This window comes from Aspergillus lucknowensis (genome assembly GCF_044049455.1).
Source record: "Aspergillus lucknowensis strain CBS 449.75 chromosome Unknown BJX67scaffold_15, whole genome shotgun sequence".
In the NCBI taxonomy this organism is placed as follows: domain Eukaryota; kingdom Fungi; phylum Ascomycota; class Eurotiomycetes; order Eurotiales; family Aspergillaceae; genus Aspergillus; species Aspergillus lucknowensis.
In genome coordinates, this window is record NW_027263559.1 from 216,209 (window position 1) to 237,541 (window position 21,333).

The 21,333-nt window shown below is 51.9% G+C and overlaps 9 protein-coding genes and 1 non-coding gene across 10 annotated transcripts; 4 read left to right on the top strand and 6 right to left on the bottom strand.

Annotated features, from left to right (window-relative positions):
• Positions 1–112: 112 nt before the first annotated feature.
• Positions 113–938, bottom strand: BJX67DRAFT_61398 (Dabb family protein). Its single transcript, XM_071035237.1, has 3 exons — positions 671–938; positions 381–609; positions 113–316 (listed from the first exon to the last, which is right to left on the bottom strand). The coding sequence occupies exons 1-3, from the start codon at positions 687–689 to the stop codon at positions 211–213; spliced, it is 354 nt and encodes a 117-aa protein (XP_070887096.1). The 5' UTR covers positions 690–938; the 3' UTR covers positions 113–210.
• On the top strand, positions 683–3,121 carry BJX67DRAFT_61228 (P-loop containing nucleoside triphosphate hydrolase protein). The gene is made up of 3 exons (XM_071035235.1): positions 683–1,389; positions 1,453–2,122; positions 2,181–3,121. The coding sequence occupies exons 1-3, from the start codon at positions 1,188–1,190 to the stop codon at positions 2,914–2,916; spliced, it is 1,608 nt and encodes a 535-aa protein (XP_070887097.1). The 5' UTR covers positions 683–1,187; the 3' UTR covers positions 2,917–3,121.
• Positions 3,122–3,165: 44 nt separating this feature from the next.
• On the bottom strand, positions 3,166–4,910 carry tim9 (protein transporter TIM9; the record flags this gene model as incomplete). Its single annotated transcript, XM_071031099.1, has 3 exons — positions 3,166–3,360; positions 3,449–3,504; positions 4,889–4,910. 3 exons carry the CDS (start codon positions 4,908–4,910, stop codon positions 3,166–3,168), a joined length of 273 nt encoding a protein of 90 aa, XP_070887098.1.
• A 325-nt stretch (positions 4,911–5,235) lies between these two features.
• Positions 5,236–8,615, top strand: BJX67DRAFT_61363 (putative Rho GTPase activator (Sac7)). Its single transcript, XM_071035236.1, has 3 exons — positions 5,236–5,575; positions 5,781–5,936; positions 5,994–8,615. Exons 1-3 carry the CDS (start codon positions 5,416–5,418, stop codon positions 8,276–8,278), a joined length of 2,601 nt encoding a protein of 866 aa, XP_070887099.1. The 5' UTR covers positions 5,236–5,415; the 3' UTR covers positions 8,279–8,615.
• Positions 8,616–8,823: 208 nt separating this feature from the next.
• On the top strand, positions 8,824–9,913 carry BJX67DRAFT_380323 (PIG-F family protein; the record flags this gene model as incomplete). Its single annotated transcript, XM_071032769.1, has 3 exons — positions 8,824–9,264; positions 9,348–9,634; positions 9,757–9,913. The coding sequence occupies 3 exons, from the start codon at positions 8,824–8,826 to the stop codon at positions 9,911–9,913; spliced, it is 885 nt and encodes a 294-aa protein (XP_070887100.1).
• A 470-nt stretch (positions 9,914–10,383) lies between these two features.
• On the bottom strand, positions 10,384–12,631 carry BJX67DRAFT_61218 (uncharacterized protein). The gene is made up of 2 exons (XM_071035234.1): positions 12,566–12,631; positions 10,384–12,501 (listed from the first exon to the last, which is right to left on the bottom strand). Exon 2 carries the CDS (start codon positions 12,237–12,239, stop codon positions 10,602–10,604), a length of 1,638 nt encoding a protein of 545 aa, XP_070887101.1. The 5' UTR covers positions 12,240–12,501; positions 12,566–12,631; the 3' UTR covers positions 10,384–10,601.
• A 965-nt stretch (positions 12,632–13,596) lies between these two features.
• Positions 13,597–13,668, top strand: BJX67DRAFT_t48. The gene has a single exon. It is a non-coding gene; the product is annotated as a tRNA-Arg (tRNA).
• A 1,172-nt stretch (positions 13,669–14,840) lies between these two features.
• Positions 14,841–17,088, bottom strand: BJX67DRAFT_380325 (putative DNA helicase; the record flags this gene model as incomplete). Its single annotated transcript, XM_071032770.1, has 3 exons — positions 14,841–16,320; positions 16,397–16,429; positions 16,523–17,088. 3 exons carry the CDS (start codon positions 17,086–17,088, stop codon positions 14,841–14,843), a joined length of 2,079 nt encoding a protein of 692 aa, XP_070887102.1.
• A 658-nt stretch (positions 17,089–17,746) lies between these two features.
• Positions 17,747–19,753, bottom strand: BJX67DRAFT_61491 (uncharacterized protein). Its single transcript, XM_071035238.1, has 2 exons — positions 19,610–19,753; positions 17,747–19,526 (listed from the first exon to the last, which is right to left on the bottom strand). Exons 1-2 carry the CDS (start codon positions 19,611–19,613, stop codon positions 17,938–17,940), a joined length of 1,593 nt encoding a protein of 530 aa, XP_070887103.1. The 5' UTR covers positions 19,614–19,753; the 3' UTR covers positions 17,747–17,937.
• On the bottom strand, positions 19,685–21,234 carry BJX67DRAFT_61494 (endonuclease III domain-containing protein). The gene has a single exon (XM_071035239.1). It carries the CDS (start codon positions 21,142–21,144, stop codon positions 19,894–19,896), a length of 1,251 nt encoding a protein of 416 aa, XP_070887104.1. The 5' UTR covers positions 21,145–21,234; the 3' UTR covers positions 19,685–19,893.
• Positions 21,235–21,333: the final 99 nt, after the last annotated feature.

Consider the following 21,333-nt stretch of genomic DNA (forward strand, 5'->3'; position numbering starts at 1 on the left):
CGCTGGAGCGATTGTGTTGGCTCTGGGTTGGAGAAGCTTCGGATGTGGCGGAGAATAGCCGTTCAGCGAGCGGACCGTCCCCGCCCACAGTCCTGTACCTTTTCGAGGAGAATTGAGAGAAGCTACGCATTAAGATCATACATTCTGCGAATTGTAGATAATCCGAGATTACGGACAAAACAGGGTTCGTAGAGCTCAGGGCCGGTACGTCTAGGCTAATAGCGGAAAGTGGCACATATATTCGTCCTCGGCATCAACCTCAAAATCAAAACGGACCAAATCCTCCTTGTATGGAAACATGTAGGTAGAAGTTACTCTATATCCGGAGTATTAGCCCTGAAGAATTCATGTTCTTGAGGATTCAAATAGGTTGCACATACCGATGGTGTTCGTCGCTCGCCTGGTATTCCGCCAAAGCCGCCTTATCTTCATGATAGCTAACGAGAGCAACCTGAAATCCTTTACTGCGTTCAATGGGATTGGTTACGCTGGGGCTCCCGACGAGCAGACGCCCATTTTTGACACAAGGGAGGCTTTTAAGTGTCTTCAGCTCTCTTATGAACGTATCCTTGTGCTCCTCGCTGACTTCTGGGCGGAATTTGAAGAGGACTAATCGATCAGTTAGACACGAAGAAATTAGTTTGTAAGTCTATATAGACAGGAGACAGACCAATGTGAATAAGCGTCATTGTGATCGAGGCTCGTTGTTGCAACCGTCTTTACGAGCTATGGGGGCAAAGGCTGGATGCACAAGAGTCTGAAATAGAGAAGCCAAGGCAACTACATCCTCAGGCAGAGGATTTTCCTCAGTATCATTGCTTAAATATTCATGGTCGCCGGATATGCTCCGAACGTGCGGGTTCGATCCGTCGACATATTTGGGAATTACGAGGGCATGCAGTGTGGGACCAGAGGCGTGGGCCCCAAATACTCGCGATGCGCTTGAATATCCCTTCGACGGAGATATTGGGGTTAAAGCGCGAGTTCCGGACGCAAAATGTGTAAATGACTTCTGTGTGGTGGAGTAAACAAGGGAGCTGAGCGATATGGACACCGTGGGCTTATATTTTTTTCTTCTGCCTCGACAAGGCTCCAGTCTCAGAACGCATATATTCGTCGAGGAGACATTCGAAAGGAGGACTCAGCACTGAAGCAGAAGCTAATGCTATCACGAAACACAGCCCATCATGTTCAAAGGTCTGTCCCGGTGGCTTTTCGGGTCAACTGATTACTCCATCCTGATCGCTGGGAACGACGCGTCTGGGAAAACAGCACTTCTCTACCGGCTAAAGCTCAACGAATATGTCACCACGTGCCCAACAATCGGGTTTAATGTTGAGACGATTGAGTATCCCAAAGGTTGGCACTGGACCATGTGGGACGTTGGAGGTATAATGCAACCTGTATTAACCCATGCATTGGTAGAACAAGAGAAGCTAACTTAGATGGCAGGCTGTGACAAAATTTATCCGCTATTAAGGCACTATCTTAGTCCGACAACTATAGTCCTATTATTGCATGACTGCACTGATGTAACGAGGCCTGAGTTCCCTGACTGGTTTCGCATCGTTGGTCGTGACATGCTTGATGCAAGCAGCGGGTATCTCTGGGTTGTTCCCACAAAACAAGAAGAACTCCCCGAACGACAGGCTTTCATCTCTGACTTACGCCAAATGTACCAGAGGGAACTGAAAGAATTTCAGGGGGCTATTCAATACAGGTTTTTTGAGCATAAGCTAAGTGCAAAGACTGGAGAGGGAGTACGAGAACTCATGGATGAGGTTTTCAGAACTATCTCTTCAGATGCCGGCGCGAGCAGTCGGCTCCAAGTCAAGAGTGCTATTCAGCCCAAGGAGATCCCCACCTCGGAAGATGAGCTGAAGGCACTCATTGAGAAGGAAGGCGAAGAGGACATGGTTGATCCCCAGTCGTTCTGGGACTCGTTTCTCAATGCTGATATACAGGCATGGGATCACCGAAGCCACCTGAAAGCAGGGTATATAATCGTCTTAGAGGCTGTTGCGAAGGATGACAGCATTTTTACCACCGCAGAAACATTCATCACGCATCTCAAAAGGCTGAAGAACGCGCATCCAGATAGGTTCAGAAACACAGAACATCAGTGAGTATCCCCCTTCTAAGGTTCCTGAAGCCACGGCTAAGACTAAGTCTATGAGTAGGACGATGACTATATTCTGGCTCTTGCAGCTGCAGCTGGCTGTCTGGAACTACAAGATCGATAGAGAACTCGATCACTACCCATCTTGGAGTGACTTTCAGGATGTTTTGTTTCACACGCCGTCACTCCGGAATACGAAACTCTGGAGCTTGTACTATACCAAAGACCGTTTATTCAGCCCACAAGCGAGGGAGTCGTGGGTGGTGCCGGACCTCCAGCAGTTTCCCGCCATGAGACCCAGCCCAGCGCACGAGAAGTCTGTCCCTCGGGGCAAGGACGAGAACTCTGATCGGCTGCTGCGATTTGCTTTCACCATCGTTCAGCACATTCAAGCTTCGAAGCTGCGCCGCGGCGCAGTTATAAAGGATGCGCTTGCGTCGTTACAGGCGACAACAATACGTGTTCGAAAGGCGGACTCCACGATCCCCCCATACTCGGAGACACAGGCGTACTTTTGGATCCAAGTCGTCCATGCCGCTTTTCAGTCTCTCGAGAATTCGGGCGAACTGTCTGATGACATGACTGAGAAATCGTACCAGGTGCCCACAGAGACACAATTGAGCTTCTCGAATTTCATGCTACTCTTTGGTATCACATCAGAAACCTGGAAGGACTACTATAGCAGCAAGGCCTGGGATAGTGTCGCTGCTCGTATGGAGTTTGTTCCACCTGACATCAAACCTCTCCCGAACATCATTGGGATCTCGCCTGATGCCCATAAGAAAGCAACAATGTGATAAGGGGGACGCTGGTGACGCAGTAGGTCACTTGATGCAAGTGCTCCTGGCTCACCGGGCTGCTAATCCAGCATATTTTGCGGTCGAAAAATTCCGGGTGCGAGAATTCTTGGACAGTCGGAGTTTTTTTTTCCCCCCTGAATTGATACCATATATCCGGCGAAGCTTAGGCGAGAGTATCATTCGGAGTCTAGTATACACGGAAATAGCTGAATAAGACAATAAGAGAAACTGAGAAGGCGACTGCGTTTACCGTCCCGGCAACTGCCCGCTCTGCATCATGGCGGCATTCTGTTCCTGGAATCGTTCATTCAACCGGGCGGAACCCTTCAGGAACTTGTCCACGCATCGCATAGTACAGCTCTCCTCTCGGGGAATAAGGGATTTGGTGGTGAAGTCGTTGACACAGTCATCGAAGCATCGCTGGACGAGTCTGGAGTACATCTGGAGAGGGGGATATTCCGATTAGGCCAAGGTGCGGTTCCGAAGTTGTATAGGACAAGATACAAGTTGTCGCGAAGAGGCAACATACGGTCATGAACTCCTTCATCTGCTTTCGCTCCATGCGAGCAGAAAACTCGCGCTGTTCTGAAGCCGTAAGTCTGCGGAGGTCAGCATTGAACCCGTTAATCGATGGGCGATCAGAATTTTTTTTTTTTGGATTTTGATTTGAGGGCAAAAACAAGTACAGGGTTTTCACGCTGTGTACTAACCCGTCCATTATGATAGATGTCGTGAGGAAGCCGGTTGAAACGAGGAGGTTGGAAAAGAGTGGTTGCAACAAGAATTTCCCTCGCTCCCTCAACCGAAGCTTCAAGCTCAGCATCATCGCAAGGTCCACCGGTCGCCCGAGACCACGTGATTATAGTCATGTGACTTTGTCATTACTCGGCAACCGATTCCGGTCAGCTTGGGGCCATGGTGTGCTGTTGCCGAAAAAGGAAGGCATACAGATTCTCGAGGGCTCCAGGGCTGGGCTCGGCCTCCAGCTCGTCCTCAGAGCTGGCGCAGCTGACTCAGGACTTAAAAAAAGAACACACTCTCCCCAAGTTGACTGAGAGCCTAGACTCCCTCCAATCCCAACGGCTTGGATTGATCCATGGTTGTGAGGCTTGGAATGGGCAGAAAAGTCGAGAATCTCCTGAAGCAACCATCCGGGATCAACCGTCAAGCCAATGACGGAGAACACTGACTGGGGCCAGAAGCACTTCTCTGCCCTCTTCATCTGACGGCTGTCCACTGCCCGCCTCCCAGGAGCGAGGTGTGAAATTCTTGGTTGTTGGTTGTTCACTTGTTTGCCTGCAAGGTCAGCCACATGAGTGGTGGATGCCGTGGGAAGGTGCTGATGGCGCGGCTGTGCATTTGAGGCGCTTGAGGTTCGCAAGTGAAATCAAATCTTGATGCTGTTAGTCTTTGTTGGACAGTTCGCTTTGTGGTCCCCCACTTCTCTCTCTGTTTGCGAATTTTTTGGACAGGGTTTCGCCAACGGACCGTGTGTCTGGGGGGAAAAAGATGCTCCAGGATTCAAAATGAAGATCTTCCAGAAGACCACCCGCGCTCCAGTCGGCGTATCAAGAATAGATTAAAATAATGTTCTCAAGCCAACGAACAATTTTCTTGCAGGCCGAGATTTGTTGATTTGAATGAGAATCTCCCTCAAGAGCCTGTGGAACCCCCTGTTCCAGAACCACTCTCGAAGCTGAAAGTCTCAGTCGCCGAGGACCCCCTCGCAACTCTGGATCCAGGGTCTGGGGGGTGAATAATACGTGTAATAATTCTCAAGAGCGGAAACGCATGAGGGGAACCATGGGATCAAACCGCGTTGTTAACGGTGACAGTCGACGGTGTTAGTATAATTTCTCCTCCTGCCTTGGGAGGAATGACCAGTCATCCATCCCGCTTGTCGTGTGTGTGCCCAGGAGTGCTGCCTCTCCTCCAAGCACTGTCCACCCACCGCTCCATCCACTTCCACTTCTGACTGATATTCCATCCATCTTCACTCGCTTGCGGGTTCTGATCGTCTTCCTTCCGCTGAACCCTGCTTCGTTCCGAACTTGAGGGGGCCAGAGTCTCCCTGTCAGCTTTGAGGTGGACCACCTGGAACTGGCTTGGCTGGACTTGAACTCGTGCTTCGAGCATTCTCTTCCCTCTCGCCCTCCTCTCCTCCCAACGATCAGGCTTCGCCCCTGTCTCCTTTCTGCCATACCCTCCTCTTACCTTCTGGCTTGCCGTTGTACTGCACTGGAAAATCGCTCGGACCTGTCGTGTGCTCACACCGTCAGCCCTATTCTTATCTTTGCCACGCTGGGCTGCCGCAGCCTGCGAGGTCTTCGACCCCAGACCTCCGTGCTATTTTGGGATCACCGTCACCCCCGGATTCTGCCTCGCAGCAACGGCAGCTGTAATAAAACAAATCCCGGGTCCGCCAGCTCGCGATCTTCTCTCGGACTCAAGTGAAATTCGCTCGTCCGCTGTTTTTGCTGCGCTTTAACCACCACGATGGTGACCGGAAAGTCGCACGCTGGTGCTGATCCGTTCCGATCCCTTCCACCGACAGCGCCTCACCCCGAAATCACGCCCGCGTCCCCGCCATCAAAACGAGATCTTACAACTTGGTGGAGGCAGTTCAAGAGGAACACTAGGAAGGAGGAGCCGAAAGGTACGTGCGGAAATACACCGTTTGATGAGGAAATCCCTTGGGTGCGACGCCGTTTTCGCGATCCCAGAGTCTAGCTCGCATCGCTTTCGGAGCTGGGTGTTGACGAGCACACAAGACCCTCTCCTCTCCAGTGCGCCACAGAGCTTGCACTAAGGGGACCTTGGTCCATCGCACACTTGGTTTCGCTCGTGCTAACTGGCTCCAGAGAACACCCGCCAGGGTATCTTCGGCGTCCCACTCAAAGTTAGCATCAAATATGCTAACGTGGCTATCTCCCTCACAAATGACAACGGGGAGAGCTTTATCTATGGATACGTGCCCATAGTTGTCGCAAAATGCGGAGTATTCCTGAAAGAGAAAGGTAGGCCCCTGGTCTCTCAACTTCATACGGTCGGGTCTAATCCACTTTCCTTGTTAGCGACCGACGTCGAGGGTATCTTCCGTTTAAACGGGTCTGCAAAGCGAATCAAGGATCTGCAGGAAATCTTTGACTCCCCTGAGCGATACGGAAAAGGCTTAGATTGGACTGGATACACTGTGCATGACGCTGCGAATGTCCTTCGGCGCTACCTAAACCAGCTCCCGGAACCGATTGTTCCCTTGGATTTCTACGAGCGCTTTCGAGGGCCTCTACGCAAATTTCAAGCTCGAGCTCAAGGCAATGGATCTCCCCCAGAATCGGAAGCTATTGAACATTCACACGCTGTGGTCGCTTACCAGCAGCTGATCAGGGAGCTCCCTCCCTTGAATAAGCAACTTCTCCTCTACATTCTCGACCTACTAGCAGTTTTTGCGTCCAAATCTGACCAGAACCGGATGAACTCCGCGAATTTGTCCGCCATCTTCCAACCCGGCTTACTATCCCACCCGCAGCACGACATGTCGCCCGACGAATACAAACTAAGCCAAGACGTTTTGATATTTCTCATTGAAAATCAAGACCATTTCCTCGTTGGCATGAACGGGACGGCCGCGGATGAGCAAACTGTGAAAGAAGTGGAGTCGGGCAATACTCGCCCACCGACATCACAATCCACTGTTCGGCGCTCTGTCTCGAGCGCTAGCGGGGGAGCTGAGAGTTTCCGAAAGTATGGATCTCTTCGAAGGAATGTCTCTGTCTCTTCAAAGAACTCCCGCACGTCGAATAACGCCTCTAACCCCGTGACTCCCACATCCTTAAGCGGGTCGGGAGTCCACCGGAGTAACACATTACCGTCCAAGATGTCTCCCGCCATTTCGGGTCCACGGTATAGTCGGGTAGTCGAATCCACAAATATGAACTCCCCAGGCCCGACGTCTGGGCAACACTCACGATCTTCAAGCCGCACGCCCCCGTCTACAGGGGTGCCATTGCAAAACCTTCCGGCACCTGCAAATTCTGAGCTTGCCCCTGGGCCTCTCTACGTTCATTCAGCCACTCATGGACCCACCCAGAAGCTTTCGACTGACATTGAACGCGTTCATGATAAACCTGTACAGAATCTCACCTTACCTCCCACGGCGGCGTCTCCCCCACCGCCTGCTGTCGTTACGCCGACGAAAGAGCGCAAGCTCTCGAGCTTCTTTACTAAATCTCCTCCACCGGGTGGAGAACCTAAAGAGTCGCGCCAGCCAAATAGGTTGAAAAAAAAGCGGATTCCCGGGAGTACAAGCGAGAGTGCACATAGTTCTTCTATATCGCTTCAACCCGCCACTTCTGAGTCTGGACTAATACCGTCCCACGTACCGCCGCGCTCGGAAACCTCAAATGATGACGGAGGCGCCACTCCCAAGCCACCTATCAACTTGAACTCGGATGAATCCGACGCGCAGCGAACAGGTAGACCCGAGAAACGCGTCGGACAATCTGAGGGGCGCCCATCTGCAGACGGGCTACAACCGCACGGCTCACGCACACCGTCCATGAACTCTCGCTCATCCTTCACGGACTATTCTGATGTTGACCACCACGACGAGACATCTCGTTCAGAGCGTAAAGAGAACCGTCGAAGCTGGCGATTCCCGCGTTCGACAAAGCACAGCAACGAGCAAATTGGCCTCGGATTGGGGTCACCACCGCTCGCGGCTTCGAGCCCTGGAGCAGACCGCAGCACGAGCTCAATCGGTAGCTGGCACCAGCCTAGCAAGAGCTCCCCCTCCGACCTCCAACAATTCACAAACGATCCCTCCCATCAGCCGCTGAGTTTGAACGCAGAAGTCCAGAACAACGGTGCCTCCAAGGAGACCCTAAGTTCCGAGCCAGAGAAGCGGAGCCTTTTTGGGAAATTCAAGGCCAAAGTTGCACAGGTCCGAGATGGAGTGCGAGAGTCACACGAAAGGGACCGGACTAGGAGCCCTGTCCACTCGGATGTAGAAAAGTCTACGTCTGCTCAGAATTTACCTCTGCCTAACATCGATAATGCTAGCCATCGCCCACCCCCGATCGACGTGGGTCGTGAGCCCATGGAGGCACAAGTCAACTCTCCAGTATCTCCTCTACCGAGTTCGGGGCTGCCAGCAGCTATTCCGGAGGAGCCGCACACACCCGACAGTTCTGTGCCACCACCTAACCAGGTGGAAAAGTTAGACACTAAGCCGGTTGACAAGGCCGCTGAAAAGGCAGTCGATGGGACTGCTCCTGCAGAGGCTGTTCCGCCTTCAGCACTTACAATCGAATCTACAAGGGAAGCGGCGGCGCTCGACCCCAAGCCTCCAACGCAGTAAACAACTTCTCCTCGCCCTGGGGTTTTGGATACATTAGATTTGTTGAGAAGTACTCTGCTCACGATAGACGGATCTCTTTCTTCTTCTTCTTCGTCGTCATTTATGGATTTAGTTTCCCCGGTGACGACGAGTTTTCTTTGTATTTCCTTGTTCAAGGCGTGGGATGTCTGTTTCACCTTGGCTTGACGTTGCTGTTCTCATACCCCTTCCCCTTATGCTCGCTACGGCTCACGAATGATGTATTCCGCTCAATTGGTTAAGAATTCCTTTTTATAGCTTCCCACCTTATCAATCAATCTTAGAAGCCTGGAACTGTCAGTGTCTCGAGTAAGAACGGACATCGATTCGACGCCCTGAGGAAGCAGGGTGAATTCCGCTTTCGAGACAAACCAATCAAACATCCAGAATTATTCCAACGACCTCCAAGCTCACCGATGCAAAGATGCAAAAGAAGAGACACCCATCCACAATCCACCCCGGCGCCCGGCGCACTTTTCACCCTCAGTGCTGTACTCAATTCTAATCCTCAGGTACAAGCGGCCACAATGGCCACCCTAGCCGGCCCCCCAGCCCAACCCGCGGCCGCAACACCCTCATCATCATCATCATCATCATCATCATCATCATCAGCTTCCGCAAACCCCAAATTCGCCCACCCACCAGTCTCAATTCTCCCCTCGCGATTTGCGCGCATTTACGCCCTCGCTCACCCGGCTCTTCTCCTCTCACTCGTCGCGTACCGTTTCAGCTCTGTCACCAATGACCCTGTCGCGGAGTTACTGGGCGACATACCCTTCCTCGTCGGACTCCAAGTCGTCTTCGTGATGGGATGTCTCCCGCCCGCCGGAGGCGAGAGAGACAGCAACAGCGCAATCACGGAAACAACTCCCAGAAAGCCCACAGGCCCAAAGCGTCGCGGACACGGGCATTCAGCGAAAGTCCCAAGCTGGAGTACAGGGCTCGCCTCCTTAGCGTGGAAGTTAACGGTACGTCTTTTCAATCCGAATCTCCCTCGCGAACTATATCAAGGGGATATCCGCTGACACCTTGTTTTCTGGCACCAAAATAGCCCGCCCTCCTCTCTCTAACCCTCACAACCCTCCTCGCAACGCCTATCCTCTCCTTCCTCCTCGTCCTCTTTGGCGCCCCCGTAACAACCCACCACGCCCTCACGTTCCTCTGCGCCGCTCACATGGCCCTGCTCTCCTGCTTCCCGCTGATCTACGTGCACGGCGTAGACGGGAACGTCTGGCGGGAGATCTGGGGCGCCGCAAGGCCCACGGACGCGGTTTGGGGTGGTGCGCTGGGAACCTGTTTCGGGGCGTGGTTCGGTGCTGTCCCTATCCCGTTGGATTGGTTTGTTCCCCCCCTCTCCACGCCGCCTTCTTCCCTCCTCTTCTGCTCTTCGTCCCTTCTTCCGTCGATGGAGGATGTTATCGGGAGTTGAGTCCGTCAACTAACTTGTAATTCTCCTACAGGGATCGACCGTGGCAGGCGTACCCGATTACGATTCTGACGGGGGCATATATAGGGTACGCGTTTGGGATGTGGTTGGGGAGGGTGAAGGGGGTGTTTGGCAAGAGGATTAATTTCGCGCCTGGCCCTGAACAGGTGAGGGATCTGAAGGTTGAATGAGTGCTTTATTCATCTAGTTTCTTGTGTCATGTTGCTTTCTATTTTGTCTTGCATGATTCGGGGGCGTGTGTCTTTTTTATTTGGGCCATATGTTAGTTGTTGTTTTCTTTTCTCTTTCTTTTCCAATCCACCTGTATAGCGGATTTTGTTACCTACATTTGCGAGGTTTTATAGATTATAGGGTCGGTTTTGCCCATAAATCCCGAGTGGGATAATGATCATAATGTTGGGTATAGGGCCCAACGCCCTGGGTTAAGCAATACGTGTATATCTACACGTTTACCTAGTCAACTAGAAGGGAAGCATTGTTCAGAACCGGGCTCGAGCTCCCTTACTGGCCCTTTTGTCCAGGAAATCTTGACTAATTCTACCCAACGAGAGAGGGATTAAGTACGACTTGAAGAGTGAATATGGCCATAGCCTAGTTGGTATAACCTTGCTTGTGACCAAGTCGAAGGGACGGAGCGACTTGAAGAAGTTAAAGAGCGTTGCTGTCCAGGCAAATTGTAATATATTGGTTAAATCTTAAGATATGAGAAGAGATCAGAGGCCAACACGCGCTATTTAATCCATGACTAGCTATGCAAAAAGTCCGAATCAACGGGGTATCTCAAAATCATCATAAAATCAGGGTAAGAGGTGGGAGTCTAAATGGCAAAGCATCTTTCCAAACTCATATGGAGGTAGGTTATATCATATGAGGCACTTCAGCCCGACGACTCGGCTGCCATGGCCGGAACCGGTCGTCTTTCGTCCGCTCGGACCGTTCCCAGTCAGAATCGCTTTCGTAGCGAGAGGTGCCTTTCTCATCTGTTGGTCTTGGAGAGCTATCTGGAGATTCGTCCGGCCGGAGGCGTAGATATTCTTGTGACTCGACGCTACGGATGGGATACATGGTTCCGACGCCGATCGAGTCGCGGGCCATGCGGTGGAGTCGCTCGACGTCGTCTCTGAGGCCGGTGACCTGTTGTTCAAGGTTTCTTCTCGCAGTTTGCTCTCGACGGAGGAGCATGACCAGCGCACTATATTGTTGGACGGAGATGGCCCCGGAGTCACTTAAGGAGACCATCGACGGCGCTTTCAAAGCGCGCGCTCGATGGATTTCGCTAAGGCTAGGACGGATGGTGCTCGTGCTTAGGGGCCGATCAGCCCCCGAGACATGCTCTGCTGTTGGAGAATCCTCGCTGCTCGATGGCGGAGTATAGCCCGAGGACTTCTGGCGCTTATGGCGAGATAGATCTTGCAGGTTTTTGTGATTTGGTGAATCTGCAGGCGTATCTCCCCGTCCGCTCTGCATCCGAGCTATAGCAAATTCAAGGTCGATGAGTTTTACTTCTAACGTGGTGAGTCGCTGCTCCAATGACACGTTTTCGTCGTTGTGCATCGAGCTGATGAGTTCTCCCACGTTCGGGGGCAGACTCGGTTCGTCTTCCTCCGGTTCATCCTCCTCAAAGACAGACACCTCCGCGGAGGGTTTGGAAGCACTGGCGACCGTGGTCCGGGTTGGGGGTCGATAGGACAGCTCGCTGTCGGAAGCAACGCCGTGAGTGGTTGACGCAACGTATTCCGATTCAGTGCTTCCCGGCCTCCTCCATTGAATTGGCGACATACGATGTTCTTTTGCCATTGCCCGTAGGGCGTTGGCACTTCGGGAGCGTCGCTTAATGTGACGCGGTTGGGGTCGCTGCGCCTCGTCCGGGTCGCTCTTTGTATGAGGACTTAGCTTTCCGCTGCTTGGAACCTGCTTAGGGCGGACTACCGCTTCGAGAGCATGGCGAGATCCGTCATCCGAGAATATTAAGCTTGGTAGGGTCGCTCGTCTGGGCCGTGGTTCAGTGTCCAGTTGTTTCAGCACGTCATCCAGCGTGGTCAAAGGCTTGGGGTTCCGTAGGAGGGGGCTGCTACGTTGCGAGCTTTCGGACCTCGACGCTTTTCGAGACATTTCTCCACTCCTGCCCGGTTGGGGTTCGATATTGGCCCCGAATTGAAAGTCTTGGATAGGATCGTCGAGCTCGTCCGTCCGACTCCGCCTATTTCGAGTGAATATCTTCCTCATGACCGTCTTTAGCGTGCTTCCCGTCCGGCGGTGTCCGGTAGGGCTTCCAGTAATTGATGTGAGGTTTTGAGGGTAGGGGAGGCGTTCTCCACCTTGAGGTCGGCGTTTTGCTATTACGAGCTGCTTAGAGCTCATCGGAGGTAAAGCGGTGTCGAGTGAATCAGCGTCAGCAGTAGGGATAGCTGGAACTGAGTGGTCCCTTTGTGTAGGAGGATTGCGGAGAGAACTAATCCTCCCAACAGATCCAGACATTTTCCGTTGGAGAGGCATGCGTAATCCAGGATAGCGGGGTGTCCAGGCAGTTGCGCATGGAAGTCGACAGTCCAACGAGGGTCATATATGTTGTATGTAAGGACGGCTTAGTAGAGAGAAGCCAGATGATGACGGTAGTACGACTCGAAGATAGAACAAAGAGAAGCTTAAACATAAAAAGGCGCAAGCGAGCGTCAACACAAAGAAATGGGGTTAAATGAAACTGTCGGTCGTGTTGGATTGTAGTAAGTCACGACGAAGCGTATGTTGGGTTGGCCGGCTAAAAGCAGGAATAAACAAGAGTCAGGAACAGACGGAGCTACGAGAGTGAGGAAGTACTCTACCTTTGAAGAATAGACGCCAGGCATCGTCGTAGGGCCGTTGGGTAGGTAAAAGATTTGGTGATAATTGGATAGGAGACCTCGCAAGCAGAGTCCAGGCGGCAGGCCAATCAGGTGGAATGAGAGACTGAAAAGCAAAGATCGAAGAAGAAATCAAGAGGCGATCACAGACATGAGGTCAGAGAAGAAAAAAATCAAAGAGCGGCAAGATTGGTTGCCCGAAGACCGAAGCAGACTGGGATCGTGGAAGACAAAGAGAAGGCAGCTCAGCAGAAGCTGACGGGTGCAAGCCACGCCCAGCAGGTCGAGAAGTCGTGGCTCTGGCTCGAAACAGAAAGGACAGACGAGGCCTGTGGAGCTTATCAGACAGGGTGAGATGCAGGAGAACTGCTTGTCAGTCAAGGACTGGTGGAGGATGCTGAAGCGTGGTGCATGGCCGATGGAGACGGTCGTTTGAGATACTGGGGAGGTGGGCCAATCGAGGGGAGACCTGCAGACAACCACGTTTTTCGCCCCAGACAGCCAACAAAGGAAGGTAGAGAAAGAGAGTCTGAAATAAAGCGATAATAATGCAATGCAGAAGACGCAAACTGAAGAGATGAGCCACAGGCCAGGGCAAGAGCGAGGAGAAGAAGAAAGACGGGGAAGGGACGGAGAGGGGAAATTACAAGCTCAAGCGGGAAGGCTGTTGAGTCGTCCATGGGTGGAGGCGAGGATGGAGAGTTGGGCAGAGCGGCCGGGTCTGTGCTGAGCTGCCGTGTTTCAGCATCTCGTGTGATGAGAAACTTGCTGGTCTGGACAACTGGACAACCTGACCGCTTCTCTGCTGGATATTTCCTCATTCTTCCAAGGTTTCCTTGATCAGAACATCCATTCTTCTCCTCTTCTCCTGCCCCCAGCGAGGCCCTTGAATATTCCAACGCAGCTATAAATAGCACGCCCAAAATTATTCCTGAACTTTATGTCTTCAGCTGAAAGTACTTCAAAGTGTGTTTCCCAACCATAAGAACATAAAAGCCTGTCTTGTTCAGTTTGGCCTGCTGGCCCAATGGCAAGGCGCTTGACTACGAATCAAGAGATTGCAGGTTCGATCCCTGCGTAGGTCATCGAATTTTTTTTTTTCGCTTACATTTTCGCACCAAACAAAGGTCCACAAGCTCTGAAATTTTATCAGGCTGAATGCTGTCAATGCAAGATCGCAAATTTGGAATACTCCTCGTCGTGCTGCACACTCCGGTTCAATAATATCAACCCACCAAGCCCTTCCCTCACGCTCCGGTGGAGGTATCCATCTGTTTCAAAGAATCCACCCCGGCACGGAAATGCGGTTCCAGCCACCCCACCTGCACCTTGTTGTCATGGCGTTCTGGATCAGGTTCGAAGTGGGACAGGACCAAGATATGAAAAGAGCGAGCTGCGCATGCTTCTCAATCCCGTTCCTCGCTGCTGACGTTCCGGAATAACTCCAAATCCTCATCATGTAGTCATGGAGGCACTTCCTAATGCTTAAACATTGGCTGACGCTGAAGAGGCGGCTCGTTGGTCCCATTGCGTCCGTTTCAGCGTGGTTCCCTTCTCGGCCTCTCCCCGCCATGACGACGGCAGGAAGAGAACATCAAGCCACAGAACGCCCCCGGGTCTCTGCTGTGGGTCTCCTGAAACAGCAAGGGCTTACTCTGCAGATGAACCCCTGCACTTGCTGGGTTGTCTTCTCTGAAGAACCCGGCCGAAACAGCCTATGAAGTCCATCAAACGTACCATACTTGCTTCTCGGGCCGGAGTCTGGCCAAATGTCTCCCCAAATATCCTTTGTCAAAGCAGAACATAGACGCACTCTCGGGATTGCGAAGGCCTGAAGAGTATGTGAGATGCTCTCCGGCGATGTGGCTCGGAAGTTCATCTGAACAAAGCGGCATCTCCGCGCCGATCATCCTCCGGCGAGTGTCGAGATTTTTCCAACGGCTTGGCTCGTGTCACAGCTTCCCGCTGGCCGCTGCCGGTGGGCCCTTCAAGAATAAAACGTGGAGAGTTTTGGCAGAGATCGTCTTCACAGAAATTCCCCAGCGTCGGGATAGCGTAAGTCGGCGTTTTCTTCGAGATATGCCATCCATCGGTTCAAGAACCCACTCCCTCTGGAAGGAAAAGGTCAGTTTTTGCTGCGCGCAAGACCCGTGTTGAGACCTATGTGCATGTGAGGTGGGGGTAGCGTACCTGCTTATCGTTTCTGAGTCTCCGCAGACACAAAGATGTCGCTTGGGACGAGTCATAGCCACTGGAATCACGTCAAAACCGGCCTCCGCGCAAAATTATGAGCATCATGCGCAAGAGGATGCTCACCGTTCAGGCGCCGCCTTTCCCCGAGAAACCCCACTTCCTGCTCACGATTGCTGCGGACGAGGCTGACAACGACAGCGTCTTTCTCACGGCCCTGAAACCCATCAACACTCCCCAATTCAAGGCCGGGGTATTTCTCTCGTAGCATTTGAGATAGGACAGCAAGCTGTCCGTTGTATGGCGTGATAACAGCGATATCTTCCGGCCGCACACCGGCTTGCACCAGGTTATCCACATGCCTTGCTACTATCAAAGCTTCCATCTCGTTGCTCTTGCTCTCGCTGAACAATGCTTCCTTCTTGGCAATATCCTCATTCTCGGCCTTCTCCACGAAATCTCCTCCTTGTGTATCCCAAAATACCAAAGGCTCTTTGGTGTCGTCTGTCTCCTGTACTCCGTAAGGCAGATCCTTCAACAACCAAGAACGGACACTCTCCGCAGCGATGAGCTTCGACTCATAGAGTTCGTCCGAAGGGAATCGCATGATACTCTCGTGCATTCGATACTGTGTGGTGAGCATTCGTTTGATACCGGGCCCGTGCATCGATAATAGCCGATCAAACAGAGTCGTTTCAAGAGTGGTACTTCCGGCCTCGCCCCTGTGAGTGTCCTCCGCTGCTTCCTCTGTTCTGAAGAGGGCAGATTTAACGGTGGGTGGAAGCTGCAGGTGGTCGCCAGCAAGGACCACTTTTGGTGCTGAGAGCAACGGAATCCAGCATTGGGCCTCCAACGCCTGGCTAGCTTCATCAATGATGACGACGTCGAATTTTTGGTTCTTCAGCTGATGACCCCCGGCTCCATGCAGCGTCGCAAGTACAACACTGCTCTCGCGAACTAGGTTATCCACACACTTCGACTCCCGTTCGCGGAACTCTCGCCGAAGTGCTTTGATATCCTCGTAGATAGCGCGTTTCTCCCTCCCGAATCTGGTTTTGCGGATACTAGCTTGCTTTTCGTCGATCTCCTTACGAACATCTCGCACGATAGCAGCGGCCTCAGATGTCTGGGTAAGCACCTCCAAGGAATGATCAAGGACTGACGGAAGTAAACGGGCCGGGTGACCAATGCGCACAACAGGAACCTTGTTCGGAGCTAGTCTTTCCACAATATTGTCAACTGAGATATTCGATGGGCCGCACACCAGAACGCGAAGATTCCTCTTGACCATCTGGGTAATCAGCTCGATCAAGGTGTGCGTTTTCCCTGTCCCGGGAGGTCCATGTATGAGAGCAATATCTCGAGCGGCTAGCGCAAATCGAATAGCTTCCTTCTGGGAGTCGTTCAGCGTTGGGTCTATAAACTCCACTGTTCCAGAGGCCTCATAATCCGGGGGTAGAGGAGTCGTGAGTCCAAAAGCAACGCGGATGAAATGCGTGTGGCTCGATTCCGTCATCTTTCCCATCTTCTCCATGGTTTGATTCATCCTGCAACGTCCTAGTTAGCACGCGCACACACTGCACAATAGCCACCACACAGTGACACCGTCTTCCGTAGCCATACCTTCTATAGGTCACGTCGTTCGCAAGTTTGATCCTGCGTGCCGCAAATTAGTCAAACACTCTATCTCAAGATTGGTATCCAGAGGATCGAGCTCGGAGGCACGTCACAACCAGTGAATCAACATACATCCAAAGTTTCTTCCCCCACAGTTCCTCAACCCTTTCATCATCCTCCTTCGACCTCCCACCACCACCTCCTCGCTGTCCAAAAGCAACCCACACACTACTCTCCCCGACCCTCGTAACCACACCCTCCAACCCCATATTCGACGAACCGCCGACCTTCCCCGCATCTTTCCCTTTCTCCTTCGCGAGCTTCTTACTCCCGGACCCGCCCACTTCATTCACTCGAACAACATCGCCAACTCTAATCCCGTGTGTCCCGAGCTTCGGTTTCCCATTCATGGACCCCCTGAAATCATCTTCATCCTTCCCTTTTGTATTCCACGAAGAAATGGCAGAGTCCGCAGCGAATTCACCGACAAGACGGCCTCCGAGGCCAGTCCGGCATTGTGATAGGATTATCCCCGTCAACGCATACCCCGTCGCTTGGAGGGTTCGACGCGTTGACGGTGACGCAGAGGCAGTGCTCGCTAGTGCGGATGAGGAGACTTCGGCTTCGTGCTCCCTGAGGAGAAGCGTTTGTTGTGTTTCCGCGAAGAGGGGTATTGAGATCGGGGTTGGCGAGGCCATAAAGCGCCGTGGCAGGGGGTAGGGGCTCCGGAGGTGGTATTATCGTGATTTCTTCCCAATATTCCGTTCCTTGTTTTCCGGTAGTGTCGTTTCTGTGAATCGGTATCAATGTGTCGGACTGCGTTGTGCTTCAATTGAAATCTTGGGGCTGGAGCGAGCTCGTGTGGGGAGCAAATGTAGTGTGCTTCATATCTCGTGCTTAGTCAGATATCTCCGCCTTATGCAAATCTTGGAAAGTGAGCAGCTCCTCGGTTCGAAAAGACAAAGAGCTAGCAAATTCTGGAAACATCTGTCACGGTGCTGAATAGCGTCCCTGGATTCACTTGGGGAAGGAAGGTAAATCAATCGCTGCCTCGTAGAATATGGGACAACAAGCCAAGGTCATTAGTCAAGATTGAGTGCCTGAAGATACCACGTCTATTTACCCCAAGGCTCGCCTATTCTAATCGTCTTATAGTAAGAACATGATTTGGCATAAACGGTAACTGGCCCACAGGCAACTGGGACCCGTGCCCGAGTCCTCAATCACATATCCGTAGAACCTAAAACTCAAAGCGATCTGTAGGAGGTATCATTCAGTGTCCGCAAACGCTAAGCAAAGAACAAGCTATGGTACATGACGGCGGAACTTGAAACTAAATAGTAACATACGTATAGAAATCAACTTGGAGATAAAAACACGTAACGCAACCCCGTGCTTGCTAGATAAACTGTGCAGAACGGAATAGATGGCAACCTGAAGGAAATCCGGAAAGATAACCTGGCGAATGGAACAAATGCGTAAAACGCCGAAATACCGCCAACGACGAGATAGATACGCTTGGACAAAACCAGTGAGTACAGAAGTTGCTAGGTCGACGACGTGGCGTAAGGGCGATATCTTCCAACGCTCGCTCTGCCCATGACAATGCGTTCCAATTCTTTCTCGAAGGAAGGATCGTCTGCCAGGTACACACGGAATTCCCGTAGCTTCTGCAGATCTGTAAATGCCTTGAGCATTTTACGCATGTACCTATTCCGACTTGGCTTTGAGTCTGTCGTCCCAAAGTCCACGATACTCAAAGAAAGGCGTGGCAGGTCGAAATGTTCGCGGATGAAACGGCGCAAAACACACCAGGAGAGTATTGCCCCTTCTTCAGTCTTAGCATTTTTATGCAGTATTCTCCAGGTCACAGGAAATTTGAACGATAAATGGCGGATTTGCATAAACGACGAAGTGGGCAGAGGAATGAGAATGCGCATAATGCTTTCGGGATCTTCTTCCACAAATGTAAAACGGTTCTTGGAGAAAAATATGCGCCGAGAATCCTCGTAGAACCCGCGACCGACAAGAAAATAGGGTAATGGGGAGGAGAAGCAGGAGCAGCTAGTAGAGAATGCAGTTTGTCGGGCTTCGCAGAAGCACATTGCACGCACGGGAGAACATGTACCGCAGCAAGAAAGAGGCGATGCTACCGTCCGGTGATGTTTCCTGTCCAAGAAACCAATCAACCCTGAAGTGCGCTCCAATGCGGGTAAGTATGGATCAGAGCGATTGAGCAAAACATATTCGAGGATCATGAGTTGCACCTCTTTGGGTAGTTTCATAAAAGGAAACGAGGACTTGTTGCCGAGATTCCCCGTCAGCCTCCAAGCAGCTCGTTTTATAACGGGGCGAATATCATCGTCTTGGTTATTGTTGAGGTGAAAGGCACAGTGAGTCAAAGGGGGGAAGGGATCCATTGTACACATTAGCCGACTGGCAATATCCAGCTCCTTGACCTTGCACTTCATGCTAAAGCATCTTAAAGCAGGCATCCTTTCCTTGGAGTTCTGACAGAATTTTACCCACACATTCATGATTGTGCGGTGAACTCCACCAGATATCTTGAGATACCGATTCTCTCGCGGTCCCAGATCCAGATGCAAGTACCTCAAGTGCTTCAGACCCCATTCAGTCGCGGCACAGAAGAGCTTATACTCAGACCTGCCGTAGAGGAAGATGCCAAAGCGATTATGAGCGAAAAACAGAGTTCCTAGCTCACGGCGAGCCGCACGAGAGGCCAGAAAGACCTCAAGGGGAAGGGTAGGGTGACTACAGGGTGCATGGTAAGGAGAGACCCATGTCCCCGTCCATGAAAGGCGAGTCATGCGGATAGGGTTACCGTTGCCGCATACGCCATCCTCGATTTTGTGCCGAAACTTTTCGTAGGCAAAGTTAATCAGGCATGGTCGTAGCAGACCAGCATACTGAAGGATCCGTATCTTAATTTCTTCTGGCAGGTCGAAGAATGTTTTTGCGGGCCGCTGAGCGTTCCTGAGAACACGGATTTCGTCAATCTCCATAGCCAAGTTGTTATCTCCATTCTCGAGCTTCGACGGCAGAGTTTCTTCAGAGTCTATTTCCATGGAAGAGAGGGTCTCGGCTTCTTCGTCACCGGAAAAGAACTCCGTCCGGTCTGGCACATCGTGTCGCTGGTCAGTAACCAAAACTCTCTGTGAGACGGACCTCAAAGTGCGTTGAGGTTGCGAGAAGACATACCCATGGCAAGAGACTCGAGTCTCGGTCAGGGTGAGAAGACACCAACTGGAGAGGAGCGGACAGCGTAAACGAGCGAAGGCACTGCTCCAGGAGCAGAAGCACTGGATAAACAGTTCAATTGGGTAAAGACAGACAGACACGTTGGATGGAGGAGAGTGACGACGACAGGGAGATGGATACAAGGACGCGAAAAGACGTTTTAAAGGTGATGGACAACATCAAAACAAACTCCAGCTCCTAGATCATAACTTGCTCAATCCAAGTCTGCCTAACCCCACAGGCATTTAATCTGCCTCAATCTTGACCTTTGCATCGCCATTCACTGTTGAGAAGGTTTCTGCAGGAACTTCCTCCTTCAGTGGCAAAGCACGAGGCCCATTTTTCGGGGCCATGCCTTTTATTTCACTCTTGCAGAGCTTCGTCCCAGCAAGATCACAGTCGCCACATCTTTTGCCAACAGGTAAGCAAACTGTCTGCCCCAGTCCTACAAGCAGTTTATTGATTTCATGCCACTTATCCCTCGGTAGCCACGATTCCAAAGCAATTCGAGTCTCTTCCGGCGTTTTCGTTTTGTGCCAGCCCCAGAGATTGGTGATACGATGAACATGGACGTCCACCCCGATACCCTCATGTTTCCCCCACGCCGCACTCATACATAGATAGGCCATTTTGGGCCCAACTCCGGGCAGTTTCATCAGCTCGGCAGGAGTCGGAGGAATGTCGGACTCGTATTGATCGCGGATAATCTCTGCGGTCTTCTTGATATACTTGGTCTTGTTGTTGTGAAAGCCAACGGTGGCGATGAGTGAGTTAAGCCGTTCCGGTGAGACGGCCAAAATGTTTTCCAGATTCAGGGTGCTATCTCGAGCTGACTGAGACGCAATCCCAGTACCTTCGTCCGCCTCCTGCTTGATTGTGGCTGCATCACCGTCCCCGAGTTCAGTGTGCAGTCGCTGCATCGCCGCAGCTGTGACGGTGTCCTTGGTCTGTGACGACAACATCAGCGCGATTAGCGTCTGAAAACGGCGGTCTCGCGGAGAAGATGCGCGCCAGTAGAGCTCGGCACAGCCCATGGTGTCCACGGGCGCGGTTGGATTGCTTTCCCTCATCTTCTTCACGATCGAATACATCGCTTCCCAGTTTGAGGGAGGCTCCACAGTGAAAGATCCATCCTCGCCTTTAATTTTCCGTGCTGGAACTCTGCGAGATTTTTGAGATGAGGTCTTGTTCTTGATGGTCTTTTCAACTTCCTTCTCACGCGTTCTCAACGAGCCTCCCTTAGCATCAGCGCCTGTCCGGGTTTTGCGCCTCTTCAAAGGGCGCTCAAGGATATCCTCGATATCGACGGTATCAACAGATGAGAGAGAGGAGCTGTCGTCTTCCTTCTTGACAGGTTCAGCCCCATTCGAACTTCCATCATATGCGAAGCCCCTGAGCGAACCGGCATGGGAGGAGCTGCGCGTTTGACGACGCGCAGGGGTTGACAGGGACTGCAAAATCCTTGTTGTTTCTTTGGAAGTCCGCGACGTCCTCATGGCGCTGATTGAGGTGTATAGATATCTGGAATAACCCTGCCGAGGCAAATTCACATGAAATAAAAGGAGGTGATAGATTTAAGATCGACGAAATTGCAAGGGGCGAATGAATAATCGCGACGACTTACACATGGTTCGGGCCTGACCGCAGGAGCTGTGCTGGGGAAACAGACCCACCCGCGCTTTGAG